General features: G+C 54.7%; 1 protein-coding gene across 1 annotated transcript; it reads right to left on the bottom strand.

Annotated features, from left to right (window-relative positions):
* Nucleotides 1-5335: 5335 nt before the first annotated feature.
* NCLIV_053290 (ORF73, related) lies at nucleotides 5336-14432 on the bottom strand (the record flags this gene model as incomplete). The annotated part of the gene is made up of 9 exons (XM_003884882.1): nucleotides 5336-5554; nucleotides 6368-6444; nucleotides 6673-6766; nucleotides 7953-8183; nucleotides 8343-8549; nucleotides 9080-9298; nucleotides 9733-9879; nucleotides 10391-10542; nucleotides 11156-14432. The coding sequence occupies 9 exons, from the start codon at nucleotides 14430-14432 to the stop codon at nucleotides 5336-5338; spliced, it is 4623 nt and encodes a 1540-aa protein (XP_003884931.1).
* Between the last annotated feature and the right edge of the window lie 2018 nt (nucleotides 14433-16450).

Raw genomic sequence — 16450 nt, 5'->3', positions numbered from 1 at the left:
ACACGGCGGGTGCGTCACAGAATTCTGGAAAAGTGGAGCGAGGCGAGGAAACACAAGCATTCGGAAGAGGCCGCGCCCTCGGTCTGAGACAGAGCCAGGGGAACAAGGTCGCGCGCGAGCGCCAAGTTATGCCCCGCAAGAGAAGATCACTGCGCATCCGGGTTGGAGTCACAGAGGAAACAACGGAGGAAGACGAACCCGAAACTGACGCCGACAGGGGCGAGAACGGCGACTTCGCAGATGTGGCCACGGACGAAGCAGCGGAGGACGAAAGACTGGAAGACACTGAACGTGCAGGCGACAAGAGATTCGGCCGCGCAGAAGCACAGTACCTGCCCCGAAGGATGAGCGCACGGGCGTCGCGGAGACTCCCGCCCGTCACATGGCCGCTGCAGAAGGCCAGACCGCGAAGAAGTCCGCCCAAAGCGCCCACCAGAGGCGCGGGGGCGGGGGAAAACGGGCGGAACAGAGAGAGACAGAACGGGGAGACTCTGGAAAGGCTGCTCTCTAGGGAGGAACAAGTATCCAGGTCACAACCACTTGAGAGGGAAGAGGCAGACATGCTCGGCGGGTCCTCGCCACGCGCGTGAATGAAACCTGTAAGTCGCGCCGGAGTCAAAGTGGGAGGGAGGCGCGCGCCCTACAGAGCGCAGCCAGGCCGGAACAGTCTTTCTGACTTCTTCACTCGCCGTTCACTGGACACAGCCGCGCACGGGTAAACGGATTTCCCTCGCCACCCCGAGACGCGAGGTGAAAAACGACGCGCAGGAAAGCGGCCGATGAAACCGAGCGTGGGCCGACACGACGGCGGAACACGTCTGGGACGAAAGAGCGGAGCGACGAGAGAGGAAAGGAAAGTGACAAAGAGAGACAGGAAGGCAAGTAGGTATGCGGAGACACAGAGGAAGGGAAGGTCGCCGACATCGAGGACACAGAACTCCCTCACACTTCGAGACTGCTGCTCATGCTTTTCATTGTTCCGCGAGAACGAAGAAACATGTGGATTTTCTCTCAGACTGGAGGGGGTTTGCCCCCATTTTGCCTCGGAGGGGAACGCACGCTGAACGGCCGGGCCCTCACGGAGACCACAGGCAAGAGTCCGCCGACGGAAGATGCAAAGAGTTGCGACAGGGAATGTCTGTGTGTGGACAGGAAGCGAACAAGAGTAGAATAGCCGAAAGAATGAAGGTGACAGGACGTCGCGCTCGACCAGTAACCCGTGGAACGCGACAGAAGGCGAGAAGAAACCACTGTTTTGACCCGCCTTCCTCAACTTGCTGGGCAGAAAAACGGAAGCAGTCCCTCGCGAATTTGACTCGTCTCGAGACCAACCGCGGCCAAAGAAAGGATAAACGAAGAACTCTGCGGAGCACAGAAGGGAGTATACACAGGAACCACGAGCAGGGCAACTTACAGTGCCGCGGTTCCGAGAGGAAGTGGGACGAGGAAGGAAAGAGGCGAGAGAGACGAGCAGAAAAAAACGACAGCGTTGGCCAGTTCCGGAATCCAAGAAAACACGACAGAAAGGGTCGTGGAGAAGTTAAATGCGGAATAGGAGAGCGACATGACAAGTGGGCGACAAAAAGACGGACACCGTCGACAAGAGAAGGAAAGGAAAACCGTTGATACAAAACTGAAGTTTAGATATACATACAAGAAGACATGGGGAGTCGATGCTCAGGGAAATGGGAACAGTACGTCGCAGGACGGGCAAAAACAAGGCCTTTGGTACGAAGAAACATTGATGCGTGACAGATAACGCAAAAAGGGTAGAAGTACGCGAGGAAAACAACCGACAAAGTGGCGTGTTTTTCCTCGACAGGGTCAAAGGAAGACCGGGACGCAGTGGAAGCGAGAAAACGGATCCTGTCCACGGCGAAGCCGAAACGCGACAACAAACAGAGTCAAAAAACGAGGAAAATGACCGAATAACTGTACACAAAGTTGCAAAACTCGCGTGAACCAACACACATTGAAAAAGCTAGAAAGAAAACTTGGGTGGGTTGGTTGTAAAAAATAAACCTTGGCGCATGCCACAGGCACTACCCACCCCTAGCCGCATCACGCGGGTCTCTTTTTTGCTCCGTCGCGCCTCTCTTCCGTGCCTTCACTAGCCTCTTCACTGTGTCGCCGTTTCCCATAATCAGACGGATGCGACTGACGACCAGGGAGTCTCTGCTGCACTCAGGGTGTCGCGTGTTTACGTCCTTGCATCTTGGAGAAGAGCGCTTGTGAGCGATTTGGGAATGCGGTAGATTTTTCCACGTCGACGAGTGTGTTTGTATACGGGGCAGCGTGGTGTAAGCTCTGCAAGCTCACATTCGTCTGGCTCGTTTCCGTAAGCAGCAGGAGATCAGTTTGTGGAAAAGAGCAGGAAACCAGAGGCAGAATAGCAGTAAGCCCGCGCAGACAGCAGAGCGCGGAGAGCGGAGCGCCGCAATCAAAACAGAAACGCGTGCGGAACTAGAACCGGGGGTTTCTGTGCTGGTACTTGCGGTTCGAATACTGTAGCAGAATGAAGGATGGCGAAGGAATAACTGGAGGAAAGGAGAAACAAGGAAAGGAGGTGTCGAGTGACGTAGGGGGAAGGAACGCACAGCCTGGCCGGCAAGAGAGGCACGCGGCAACGCCGCCGCACAACAGACAAAAGATGTCATCGGGGTTCAGACAGTAAGGAAGCTTGGAGAGTAGGAGTCGTATTGAATACGAGATCGACTTGAAGCAATGAACAAACACACGAGAAAGGCATGTGTGACGCTTTCCTTGTACTGTATTTTGACCTTGGATGAAATGACCCGACGCGTCGAGTAGCAAAAAGTGCCACGAGAAGACCTAGTGCAGTCTGTTCCGCGTTAAGAGCCAGCAAGCGAATGCACAGATTTCTTATGCATAAGTGAACCACGAGCGGAAACCTTTACGAGCACCGACAAACAGGGTCACTAATCGAAGATCGGATTGAACCAGCCCACCACCCTACGCACCGGCCGGCAACAACTCCAGGAAGTGGAGAGCGGCGGGTCCTACCTTTTGTCTCCGTGTTCTGCAGTACGAATTGCCCGATCGCAGATAACTCGCAGCCAGCTCTCTGAGTGGAGAAAAGAGTTTGAGTTCTCGGTTCAAGTGTGTAACAGGATCGTGCTTCAATATGCCTGAAATTGCCGAATCAAGACGCATGCGGGTATGGTAAAAATATGGTAATTGCGGGCCGGGCCAGCTGTCAGGTAGCGGTTGCTCCTTGCTGGCCTATATGGACAATCCTTCATTCAAGTACATGTAAATACACGTCTATCCCTATACGTATATGCACGTACATCAGCCTGGTTTTCAGCCTGGATCCCTGACTCGTTGGTACAGATATCGCCCAATGTGTAGGGAGGAGTATACAAGCATGTGTGTAATATTACCTTCGTTTTCTTTATCGGAAACTCAACGCGCCAAGTTCACGTATTTTCGGTAAGGTCGTCTTCTGTGATGAGCCGCCGCTTCCAAGCATATACCTTGTCGTTATGTTCCCGTTGTCCTGAATTCAAACGCGTCGGGGAGGATGCTCCTGTACGAATTTCTCTGAGTAGCGTAGCCAGTTCGGTCTCCCCGTGCAGATCATCAGAAAGAGGTTCTATATTTTCCTGTAGAAAGAATCTTTCACCAACGAAAATGGAAGCGAAACAGTCTGTTCGTTGTATGGCGCTGGTCAGCCCCGTCGGCCTTCCATTCTTCTTCACGACTGTGCACCAAACCTGTGTCTACCACTGCAGCACAGATTCTGACACCCGATATACAGTAAGCGCGGGACGACTCCGAAAAGAAACAACCCGTCATCTTGTCTTCACACTAAACTCGCCTATTGCACCGCTTTGCCTAAAAGAGGAACGCTGGCATCGCTTGCACACTCAAAGAGAGAACCAGGTCCTGATCGCAGGTCATTATACCTTCCATAATTTAACGCTACGAGCCAGTGCTCCGTCACCGTGCTGTTTTTGAAGGGACTACACTGAGAGCGATAGTGCCGCCGCTACGTATGCCCCTCCAAGGCGCTAGTGCTCCTCGTCGCTGGTTCTTGTCAGGAGAATGAAAGTTGCTGTGACCTTGAGCTGGATTTGTAATCGTTTAGCCACGTGAGGGTCTGTTCTTGCCGACATCGCTCATCAATAACCGTGGTACACTCTCCAGCAGATCCCTCGTTCTATGCGGGTGCCTCGTTTCCATGGTTCCCGTGTGAAGCCCCATGCTACAAGTTTTGCCGGCCAGGCTACAAGCCATAAGCTGCAGAAGCAGTGTGAGCAGTCCAGTGCCAAGTCCTGTGCAGTTCGGAAGAGACTAGCTTCCTTCCCATGTTGCCACACGGAAGCCTGCAGCTTCTTGTCACCTTACTCGCCTCCCCTGTAGTCGCCTACTCGCGGATATCCATCGTGGAGTGCTACGATCATCCACATGCCTCTACAGCACAGCCTGTTCAGCCGGAAGGATAAGCGTTTCCTGCGCTTCTTCCCGAGAGCGACAACTTTCACACCGGCACCGCGGCAGCTTGGGAGTCGAGGCCCCGCATCCCTGTAACTCGCGTTGACGAGCCTACACTGTCTAGTGCACTGGCGCCTGGTGCAGCCAATTTGAGGACAGCAGTGTTACGCAACCTCACGGTCCAACACCGCTGAATCATTCCAAGCTAACGTGGAAAAACCGAGGGTGTCGTCCCATCCTTCGACCGCTAAAAGAATGCGATGAATGCCTTTCAGGAGTGACCAGATGGAAAGAAACCCCCCGTTCCTTGTGACAAACAACCTGACGTGCGTTTTTGCAAGACTAAAGACAAGTCCTTCTCAGCACGGCTCGTGTGTGTGAACGTTGACCAGTAATCGTAAAGGGAGAGACTATATCCAAAACGTGGAGCGGCTGTCTTGTCTCCTTTAACACTGTTTCAGACTAGCTCCAGCATGCCACGTTCAGCCTCTGAGTTAGAGGTACATTAGTTTACAGTGCTTGGGGCGCCCTCGCACAAGGTGGACGAACCAACTAACACATGCAGCTACAACGGAGTTGCGAGGGAAAAAGTCGAGCCCGCGACGAAAAACAGAGTCTTTCTTCCGCAGCCTCCAGTCCTCTTTTCTTTTTTCCCAGATCTGGCGTCGTGCTGGCTGTCGACTCTAGCTCTGCTTGTTGTGGCTGGGAAGCCATGATGATTCGCTCGGAAGTTTCTTCACTTCCTCAAAAAGACGTAAACCAAAATTAAATTTATGTTTTTATCTTTGTGTCTTCATGCACACGTGGACGTCAGCGTGCACATGCAAACTTATAGGTCCCGTATATAATTATACACCGACATGTGGCAAAGGAGACTTTAAAATTCAATTAGAAGAACGGGAGCGAGACAGAGTAGCACAGCAGTAGCAAGTCCGACAGGAGCCGAAAACAGAGAAGAGGCAGCACCTTGCTCCACCGGTGTACAGACAGGAGGATCTGGGACGAACTCTGGAGCGCCGTCTCGAGTCATGCAGGTGATGGTAGAATGCCCGAGCATGCGGAAGCCGACATGGCACTCGTACGTGACTGTGTCTCCCTGAAAATGCATGAGACACGAGAAAACCACGAAAGAATCATGGGAACTTGTGCTTTACTCTCAGCAGCTGCATCAACTGAGAAGAGAGAAGCGAACGAAAAAGGAGAACGGTACCCCTGTCAGGTCGGCGCGTCGCCACAGCAGGAATGCCAGTAAAGCTGAAAGCGAGGCGAAAATAGCAGGGGGCGTGCTCTTCGATCTTCTTGTTTAGTCTCTCTGCTGGAGTGACTGCAACGAGATATGGCCATATAAGAACTCGGCCAGAGGCAACAGGAGAGAACTACGTAACAGTCGTCCCTACACGTCCCGTCAACAGATCGAGGAACGGAGACACGTGAAATCGCAAATGCCCAGAAACCAAAAAAAAGGCGCAGAAGAAGGATAAAAGGGAAACAAGGGGCCTTTCTACTACTGTGACGTTTTTTTACGATGAACAAGATAACGTGCACGACAAGGGAGAGCAAACAAAATGCGATGCTGCTAGTTCCGTTGCAGCTAAAGAGCGAGAGGCTGGAGCAGCAACACGTACAAGCAACGTGAACTTTTGAGGAGGAAAATCGGCCCCACCGAAGGAGCAGTGATGGACTCGAGGACTGAGAGCAGTTACCGCTAAGAAAGAACTAAAATACATAAGCTTTCAAGTAAAGGACGGATGGCACGGCCGCGCTAGCGTACGATCCCGCGCAAATTCAGCCCTTTTTTCGTTCAAAAGAAAGCAATCCAGTCGGCTGCCTTGCGCGCGTTTTAACCCTCTTGGGAAACTTTAAAGGAGAGACGAAGGTAGACGGACAACGAGAAGGGCGAGGGACTTACCACGCGCATGAGAGAGCCGAACTGTGTGTCTGACAAGACGTATATCGAGTTCGCGACGCGCGGAATGAAAGGACAGGCTGCGGAGACAGCACACAACACAAGCCCCCAGAGAAAGCTTCATGTGTCTCAGTGTAGGTAGGAAGAATCCCCGCGTTTCGAACCCCGGAGAGTTCGACAACCGCGTTAAGGGGAGGGGGATTTACAACGCTTGTCGCTCAGCAGACCGTCCGTTCCTCGACCTCAAAAATCGCAGCTTCACATCTTCTCCCATCTCGACCGAAAGAAACGACCCGCCTGCAGCTTACTGGGTTTGTCGCTGACAGAAGTGAGGTAAGTGAGGACGTCGTCGCCAGTTTGTTCCGCTGCTTGTCGAGCGAGATCGAGAGCAGTGTTGTTATCCTGAGAGCACAGGTCGAAAACACACCGGGAAAACAGCGTCTTAATCCTGTTGTGATCTTCTCGCTTTCTCTCCTCGTCCCCTTGGGTTGCCAGGGGGAGCCGGCAGCGCAAAAGGACGACCTAGAGAAGTACAGGACACTCGGCACTAGCAGTTTTCGAACATCAGCTGTTCAGTACACAGGGAATAATGCCCAGGGGTGCTGTAACTGCCCACGACCAATAATCCGAAAAGACTCGTTTCCTTCACAGGTGGGGACTGAGCCAAACTCTCAGGCGAACTTCTCCACTTGGCGAGGATCCTGAAACCCAACGACGGCAGCTCTACCACAAGGACTGCTACCAGCGACGCCTTCATTATAGCCGCTCCCCGCCTAGGCAACGCTGGCAGTTACATTATCGAACGGCTCTTCGAAATCAAAACCTTGAGTCACGTGATCTTCTATGCATATGCATGCACTGATCTCTCCTGTGTAGATGCACGTATCTGCGCATTGCTCTTCCTCCTTCCCAGGTGGATTCGCAGCGGCTGAGCAGAATCACGCGCGGGTGTCTCAGGATAAAGGCCTTCGTGGGCAACTCCAGTTTCAAGGAAAAACGCCCTCGACAGATATCAGATATGAAACACACTTGCAAGTTCGTCTGAGCTCGCGCGTTGATCTTGTGCAGAGTGGCCTTCTCGGAAACGCCGGAAAATTAAACTCCTCGTGGAAATGTTGCCACGTCTCAGACGCTTTCCAGCTCTTTTTTTCTTTGAAGACCTCCAAACTTGCATAGCTACGCAACAACCACCCATCTATGTGTCTATATCCGTTCAGGAGCGCGGACTCTGAAGCGCACCGTGCACGCGTTGAGGGCGGTTTCCCTGGATCTGGAACAGATGCCTTCTAGATCTTCCAAATATATGTCACGAAAGAACTAAAACTCGCGTGTTTTTGACTTACATTTAGCCGCTAATATACAACCATCCAATATATACATTTATCTACCGCAGCTTCCGTCTACCCCCCCATTATGCTAGACAGATCACAGGGCTTCTGGTGCTTTTTGGAGGACGCGCCCTGAGAAGCTCAGGGGCGACTTGAGCACCCCATCGTAGACGTCCCACGCCCAGCACAGGTTGCTCGACGGATCAAAACTTAGAGCCCGGGGTAAAAGTGGAGGCTCGGCACATGTGCTTTTGTCCTACCATGTTTTTGTCGTCCAGAGGAACCTTGGCAATCTGCAGAAGGCGCTTGACGATTTCGAGATAGCCGCCCAAGACTGCGTCCATGAGCGGCGTGTTTCCATGGGCGTCTCGTGCCACAGGATCTGCATGGTTCTCGAGAAGCAATTCGAGCGCGAGAGCTGGGACGATCGTGGCCGGGACGACGGCGAAAGACGAGGGCGCGGCAGCCAAATGGATAGGAGCCTTTCCATTCTGTAGACAGGAAATGTGGGTGCAAACAGCGCGGGTTCCTAACTCGCAATGAACTGCGACACCAGGTCGATCGCCCCCAGTCCTCATATGCCTCGTGGCAGGCTTTCCCTGTCTTGCGCTCCACCCGGGTGCGTCTTGTTTCTCCCAAAAAGTGCCTACTTTGTTCGGCGCGTCAATTTTGATGACATTGTCTGCAAGAGTGAACAAGGCGTTCATGGACTTGGCCGCGTTGAACGCTGCGGCGTAATGGAGAGGCGTGTTCCCGCGCATGTCCTGAGCCGTCACATTCGCTCCTCGGTTGATAAGAAGCTTGACCAGCTTGTGCGAATTCGCGGCTGCTGCGTAGTGCAGGGCGGAGAGACCGGCCTAGGAAGGGCAACACAAACACCGAAAAAACCGTAGCCGAAAATCCAGAAAACACAAAGCGACGCGTCGCACCGTACGGCCTTGTACACTTTCGGTCAGAAAGCCGCTGGATTGGAAAACGCGTTCCCGACACATTCGACGTTACGGGAGAAAAAACTCTGACGGAGAGGTCGCCTTGTCGGGCTCCGCTATTTCTGACGGTCACAAGTACCCATATTCGAAAAAAGTTTTCCACTGTCGAGAGAATATATTTAGGAGTATACAAAACAAGAACTGTTTCAACTGGTGGCGAACAGAGCTCCGCCAAGACGATTCCAGTCCTTCTATATATTTGGCTGCGGAAACGCAGAAGTGTGAAAAGGTAGGATCCAGAGTGACATGGCATCCGGAGTTTCGTGTTTGTTGCCTCTCTTGGAGTCCTGTTTCTGTCGGCAGTTCGCTAGCTTTCGTTTTCTGCCCCAGGCTCCACGACGCACTCGCGCCCCTCGCTTTTCCTCTGCTGTTTCTTTTTGCAGAAGGCGCCGACTCACTTTATCTCGTGCGTTGACATCCGCATGGCGCTCGATCAGAGCTTTGGCAAAGAGCTTTGAGTGTGGATGCGAGGAACGCGCGGCGATCATCAGCGGGGTCCGGCCTCCCACGTCTCGATCGTTGACAGAAGTTCCGTAGTTCAGAAGAAGAAAAAGAGATTCGTAATTTTCCAGGGTTGGGTACCGTGCAACGTAGTGGAGAGGACGCATACCCGTTCTCTGAAACACCGAGCAAAAAAAAAACAGGGATAAAAATGACACGCGGCAGCTCAGCCCATCACATTCGACCCCGGCTTTTGTCTACGTGGGCTGTCTTTACACCTTTCGACCGATCTCGACCTGCGTGACGGTCTCTGGGCTGCTGCCGAAAAAAACCAGCCCTTCAGGACTTGACAAACGCCTTGACCGTCGCGTCTACAAGCGTGTGGGATAGCAGTGGATTTGTACGAGAGAGTACTACGATCCATCCTGTTGAAGTGATTCCCTTTTCCACGACAGATTCCAGCTAGAGGCTGTCAGACACGTCTGCGACCAAGGCACGCGTTCCCCCATGTGCCCCTGCCTCGCTCTGCACACTGAACGACGCCTGGCCCCCCCAAATCTGCAAGGACATCCAAGCGTGTTGTCCGGCGCGTTCGGCCCCTGTTTCTCACCGCAGCTGCCTCTGGAGAACTCGGGAAGGCTTCTACGTTCGGGAACGCTCCGTACTGAAGCAGAATCTCGACGACGCGAGGCTTCGACGCAGCAATCGCAGCGTGGACTACGGTGTCTCCGTCTCGCACTCTCGGAGGACTGCTTGTCTAGGAAAAGGAAGAAATGTGCACATTGACCGCTCTTATTGCATACAAAAGGTGCAAACATCTCCGCGGAGTGGATAGCGGAAGCATGCTTGCATGCATGCATGCAGTTCCACACCCTAGGGTACCACCGGTTTGGACCGGGAAATGAGTTCGCAGATCTACCCACTGGAGAACGACAAAAAACATGCCCTATGCATACTTAGGTACGCATCCACGCTAGGCTACCGTGCGCAAGGAAAAACTGAGGCCCGATGACGCGAAACGGAGCTCCCGCTTGGGCTGTCGAGACAGGAGGACAGTGGCTGATGTGAACGCGAGAAACGCAGGGTCGCTTTGTTGGTGTCGATAATGCAGGGAAGCAGCCCTCGGGGGAAAGGCAACGGCGAACCGAGAACGGCAGAACCCCGCGCGGGAAATCGGCCACCAGACACAGATGCCGTTGGGACGGCGACAACACGAGTGGAAAGCCCCGGCTCAGAGGACAGATCGGCCAAACGTCAAAGAAACCTACCGGAGTTGCTCGGCAAAATCGGAAATTGCGGCTAATGTTGTTAGCTGCGTCGGCAGCTCGGAGCATCGCAGACACCTCCGCAACCGTGAACGGACCGTCGATCCTCTTGAAAAGTTCATCGCAGAACCGTTGATCGACCTTGGTGAAATTCTCTGAGAAGAAGGCGAAACGGCGGAAAGCGAGCAATGTGGAAAGGAAGTCCCGGTTTCCGTTCTGTGACACGTTTGTGTGTTCGTAGACCAACCGAAACAAAGAGGGCTTACCACCCCCTTTTCTGAAAACCAGTTTCACCTGGGCGGCGGTCTGTTCGACGACCAAAGCGTCAGACACGCGCCATGCGAGAGAACACAGAACGGCGCGTCCACGTCTTTCCTTCTCGTCTCTTGGTTCCATGAAACGTGCGCGTGGTCTTTCTTTGGGATTTCGCTTCTCTAGCTGTCTTTCTTGCTCTTTTCGGCTCTTCACAAAGTGGCCATCCCCAGCGACTCGGCGACAGTGGCAGGCGTTGGACTCTTGCCTCGCGTCTGTTTCCCTGCGCGTGGCGTCTCCAAATCCGTTCCACAGACGCCCCGAGGCCTGCCTTGTCCCTCACGTGTTTCTGTTGTTTTCCCCGTCCACTCTTCTTTCCAACGGCCTCTTTCTCCCTTTGCCTCCACAGACTACGGGACTGTGCCGCAGTGTGCTCCCACTCTCCCAGTCGTCGCCGTCTTCTGCTTTGCTCTTTCCGTACTCGATCCTTTCCCCCTCGCGTTTCTGCCTCCTTACCGTTTCTCTCGCAGACTTTGAGCAATTCATTCGCCTGCTGCTCAACCTCCTGTCTCCGCGTGGCGTAGCACCCATCCCGAACGTCTTCTGCGCCTGTCGCCGCCTCCTGCTCTTGACCTGCAGGCTCAAGCCCCGCCGCTCCACTCGACTGGGCCCCGGGAGTCTCTGCTTCGGCTGGCGAAGCGGCAGTCGGCGCCGCTTCAGCCGCAAGAGCTTCCAGCTGACCCTCAGAAGACTGAGACTCCCTCGCCTCGCCTCCCGCGGTCTGCTCCTCAGCGGCGGGAGCAGAGAGCTCAACAGGCGCCGCCGCTGCAGATTCTGCTGGTTCTGTCGAAGTTGCGTTTTCAATGTCGACGCCAGTGGAAGCTGAAGCCGACTCAGCTTCTGGAGCGACTGCACCGTTTTCGGTTCCCTGCTTTTCTGGAGTCTCCGCCTCAGGGACAGAGCCCTGTTCGCCTGAGGGGGTTTCCGAGACTTCTGGTGTCTCCTCAGCCGGCTTGGCCTGTTCTTGTCCACTCTGTCCTTGCGGCTGCGTCTCCTCTCCAACTCCTGCAGCTGGCGACTCTTGTTCTTCCGATGAACTCTCGGGCTGTGGAGCCTCGTGTGCCTCCGCAGTGTCCTCCATCCCCGGTTCTTGCGCCTGTCCTTCTGTAGGTTGCGCTTCATGTTCTTGCTCCCCCTGTCCCTCGGTCTGTTCTGGAGTATGTTCTTGCGCCTGTCCTTCTGTAGGTTGCGCTTCATGTTCTTGCGTCTGTCCTTCTGCGGGTTGCGACTCATGTTCATGCTCCTCCTGCCCCTCGGTCTGTTCTGGAGTATGTTCTTGCGCCTGTCCTTCTGTAGGTTGCGCTTCATGTTCTTGCGTCTGTCCTTCTGCGGGTTGTGACTCATGTTCATGCTCCTCCTGTCCCTCGGTCTGTTCTGGAGTATGTTCTTGCGCCTGTCCTTCAGCGGGTTGCGACTCATGTTCATGCTCCTCCTGCCCCTCGGTCTGTTCTGGAGTATGTTCTTGCGCCTGTCCTTCTGTAGGCTGCGCCTCAAGTTCTTGCGCCTGTCCTTCTGTAGGTTGCGCTTCATGTTCTTGCGCCTGTCCTTCTGTGGGCTGAGCTTCATGTTCTTGCGCCTGTCCTTCAGCGGATTGCGACTCATGTTCATGCTCCTCCTGCCCCTCGGTCTGTTCTGGAGTATGTTCTTGCGCCTGTCCTTCTGTAGGCTGCGCCTCATGTTCTTGCGCCTGTTCTTCTGTAGGTTGCGCTTCAAGTTCTTGCGCCTGTCCTTCTGTAGGTTGCGCTTCATGTTCTTGCGCCTGTCCTTCTGTGGGCTGAGCTTCATGTTCTTGCGCCTGTCCTTCTGTAGGTTGCGCTTCATGTTCTTGCGTCTGTCCTTCTGCGGGTTGTGACTCATGTTCATGCTCCTCCTGTCCCTCGGTCTGTTCTGGAGTATGTTCTTGCGCCTGTCCTTCTGTAGGCTGCGCCTCAAGTTCTTGCGCCTGTCCTTCTGTAGGTTGCGCTTCATGTTCTTGCGCCTGTCCTTCTGTGGGCTGAGCTTCATGTTCTTGCGCCTGTCCTTCAGCGGATTGCGACTCATGTTCATGCTCCTCCTGCCCCTCGGTCTGTTCTGGAGTATGTTCTTGCGCCTGTCCTTCTGTAGGCTGCGCCTCATGTTCTTGCGCCTGTTCTTCTGTAGGTTGCGCTTCAAGTTCTTGCGCCTGTCCTTCTGTAGGTTGCGCTTCATGTTCTTGCGCCTGTCCTTCTGTGGGCTGAGCTTCATGTTCTTGCGCCTGTCCTTCTGTAGGTTGCGCTTCATGTTCTTGCGTCTGTCCTTCTGCGGGTTGTGACTCATGTTCATGCTCCTCCTGTCCCTCGGTCTGTTCTGGAGTATGTTCTTGCGCCTGTCCTTCTGTAGGTTGCGCTTCATGTTCTTGCGCCTGTCCTTCTGTGGGCTGAGCTTCATGTTCTTGCGCCTGTCCTTCTGTAGGTTGCGCTTCATGTTCTTGCGTCTGTCCTTCAGCGGGTTGCGACTCATGTTCATGCTCCTCCTGCCCCTCGGTCTGTTCTGGAGTATGTTCTTGCGCCTGTCCTTCTGTAGGTTGCGCTTCATGTTCTTGCGCCTGTCCTTCTGTGGGCTGAGCTTCATGTTCTTGCGCCTGTCCTTCTGTAGGTTGCGCTTCATGTTCTTGCGTCTGTCCTTCTGCGGGTTGTGACTCATGTTCTTGCTCCCCCTGTCCCTCAGTCTGTTCTGGAGCCTGTGCTTGCGCGTTTTCCTCCGCGGGGTTCTTCGCTTCGTGGCCGTCGTTGGGCGTTTCGCTATCCTTCGAAGGGCTGGTGTTGCTTGCATCTTCTTTTTCCTCTGTTTCTCCAGAGGCTGTGTGTTGGGCATCAGCACCTGCATGCGCCGGCGCCTCCACGTGCGGCGAGGATGAACTGGGACTGCTTTCCTCGCTTCCCTCGCTCCCCTGTGCCTCCTCGCCCTCTGCCTGGGGCGTGGCAGATGCGGCCACGCCCTGATTCTCAGCTCCTGTTGCACTCTCGTTCGGTTCTTCGTGCGACACTGCCCTTGTCGTCCCTTCCGACGCGCTGGCAGGTTCAGACGCAGACTGAGAGGATATTTTCTCGTCGTCTCTGATCGAGGTGTTCTCGCCTTCTGACTCGCTCGTTTTTGTTCCTGGGTGCTCAGATTCTGCGGTCACTTGCGGCTGTCCAGAGTCTTCGCCGTCCCCAGACTCCTGGCCTGGTCCTTCTGCCTGGTGTGTTTTGTCTCCCTGTTCAGATTTGTTCGCCGGTTCGTCGGCACCTGTCTCTGAGTCTTTCGACTCGGACTTCTCTTCGTTGTTGCCGCTCTCACTGACGGACGACTTCTCCTCTTCACTTTCTCCCCTCTCGGATTCCCCCTCTTTGTCCTCCCCCTCGCCGCCGCTTGCGTCGCTCTTGTCTTCGGTCAGACCCAGCCAGCTAACGCCAGGGCCCTCATCTTGAACTTCGGGCGCACGACGAAAGAGGGGTGTTCTCTCGAGAGACGCACCCACGAGCTGCGAGCGCTGAGCCCGAAGGAGAGACGGAGAAAACGAAGAGGCTACCGGGAGGGTTTCCTCTTCGTCCTCCGGGAAATACGGAAGACGGAGGGACTCGCCAGAGTCGGAGGATACGGCGCTCTCTTCCCTCGTGCGCCACGCAGGCGCAGACGACAGATACGGGGGCCACACTCCGGATGGCGGAGGGGATGCTACCGTCGCAGCTGAGACGAGCGAGGAGATCAGCACGGTGAAGAGAAGAAGCACCATCGAGCCCGCGAAACAGAGAGACGGCCAGAAAGGGGAGGAAAAACGAGGTCGGCTGGCATTCTCCATCCCGGGCACAGTCGCTGAAAAACAGAGAGAATGCACGTCCATGGGGGATGTCCTAGACAGGCGAGAAGGAAGGGAGGGAAAAACACATGCCCTCCGTTTCGCATGAACAGACGCTTCAAGAGGAGCCTCAGAAACGAAAGATTGCCGCTGTCTTCTGCTCCAGAACTCTGCCCAAAGCGCATTCCCGCCGGAAAACCTGTTTCCCTCTCTTCCAGTGTCAACGGTGACTTGCTCTGCGTCGCAAGAGGGAGACACGGCGTTTCGCCGTCCTGTTTCTTCCTCTTTTTCTCCGAGGATTTCCCCGGGCAAGCACGAAAACGATTCTTTGTCGGTGGACGCACTAGACACTCTCTGGCCTGAATTCCAGGCAACGGAGCGTGCGCACGGAAAATTAGTCGTCCGACCCTTCGGGCAAGTGTTCGGACACGGTGAACTCGCTCCCCTCGAACACGAGAAAACACTGGCAAGCACCACGTTGCGCTGCTACCTCGCCTTTGTCCCTGCGTTCCTGCAGACGACCTTGCACAACGGAGAAGTCCGCACGGCAGGGCGAACCGCTGAAGTCAGCTCGTGTGTACGTACACCCGAGAATGGATGCCGCAAATTCACTTTTTCGGACTGAGAAGAGTATTTTAACGAAGGACTGTCGGTTATAAAAATAAAGCGGCTGGATGGAGAGTGAAGCACAGGTCAGATTGAGGCAGACACGCAAGCGAGACTTCGGCGAAGATCTTCGGTGTGTGTCCGTGAGAAAAGCAAGAGAATCCGACAACGAGAATGGCTAGGTTATAGAGCGTTAGCAGGCGAAGCGACTCTATACGGTTCATTGGGAGCCCGCCGCTCGAGACGGTCCGTCCTCTGTGTCTCCCATGTTTTCGGTTCGTTCCTGCCGTTTGTTAGAGATGAACAAGCGATGAAGCCTTGGGAAAAGTGGAAGACATGTAAATGACTTCCACGGAACATTTGTCAAATCTCTGCACTGTACCGCCTCCCGCATCTCCACGGCGCGCCGGCGGGACAAAGAATCCCTCGCCGATGCGCGCGCGCAGGGAACTCGACACAAACGCCGCGCGCGCAAACGGACTCGAGAAACGAAGCACGAAGAAAAAGCCGTGAAAGGAGAAAACCCCGTCGACAGCGAGAGTGGACGCCACGAGAGACAAAGGGTGGGGGCTTCCGGACTCCGCGCCGCCAACCGTTCAGCCCCGAAACCCAGTTGACGTGGCAACGGGAAGCGAACGGCGAGGTCTCAAAGAAGCAAAAGGCGGATTTCCCCGCGAGCTCGAGCAAGAAAAGAAAGGAATTCGGGAGACCAGGAGGGCCGTGGAAAACTGAGAGAAAAAACGATAGAGGGCCGACCTCTCTATTTAAAACTTCCCTTCCCCGGGTTGGCTAGCTTGCGGTGTGACCGCAGTCGCCGACTGTCTTGCCCGTCACGCCCAGCCGCAAAAAAGGTGATACTGCGTGGGCCCCGGAGGCGCGCGGGACGAGCGGAAGACCCATGTTCTTCGTTTTTCGTGAGTGTCTCCGCGATTTTTTCAAGTCGAAGGACTTCCGCGAGAGTTACTGCGAAAGGGTCGATCTTTCCAGGCCTTTGCGCGCCTTCGTAAGGCAGAAAAGCGCTTCCCGAGCCTGTCGGCCACGCAGAGGAGGAGCCCGTTCTCGGCAGCGGCCGTCAGCGACTCGCGCGCTCATCACTTTTTGTCAGCTGCGGCAGCGTCTACACGTTTTCCGACAAGACGCGCAGAAAAAAGACCAGCATGGCAGCGGGTGCATGCGCGGTACACAAGAGCGCTTTACCGCAGAAAAAAGAATACGGAAAGGCAGAGAAGATCGCGCCTCTTCGGCCCGAAGCGCTTCTTGTGAGTTGTTTCTCGCTCCTCTTTGTACACCTTTTCGCGGGTTTTCTTCTCTGCTCTTCCCGCCGAGTTTCCCCTGCGGTTGACGCACAT

This window comes from Neospora caninum, chromosome XI (genome assembly GCF_000208865.1).
Source record: "Neospora caninum Liverpool complete genome, chromosome XI".
Lineage (NCBI taxonomy): Eukaryota > Apicomplexa > Conoidasida > Eucoccidiorida > Sarcocystidae > Neospora > Neospora caninum.
The sequence above is the reverse complement of the archived record's forward strand: the minus strand, read 5'-3'. Positions and strand labels throughout refer to the sequence as shown.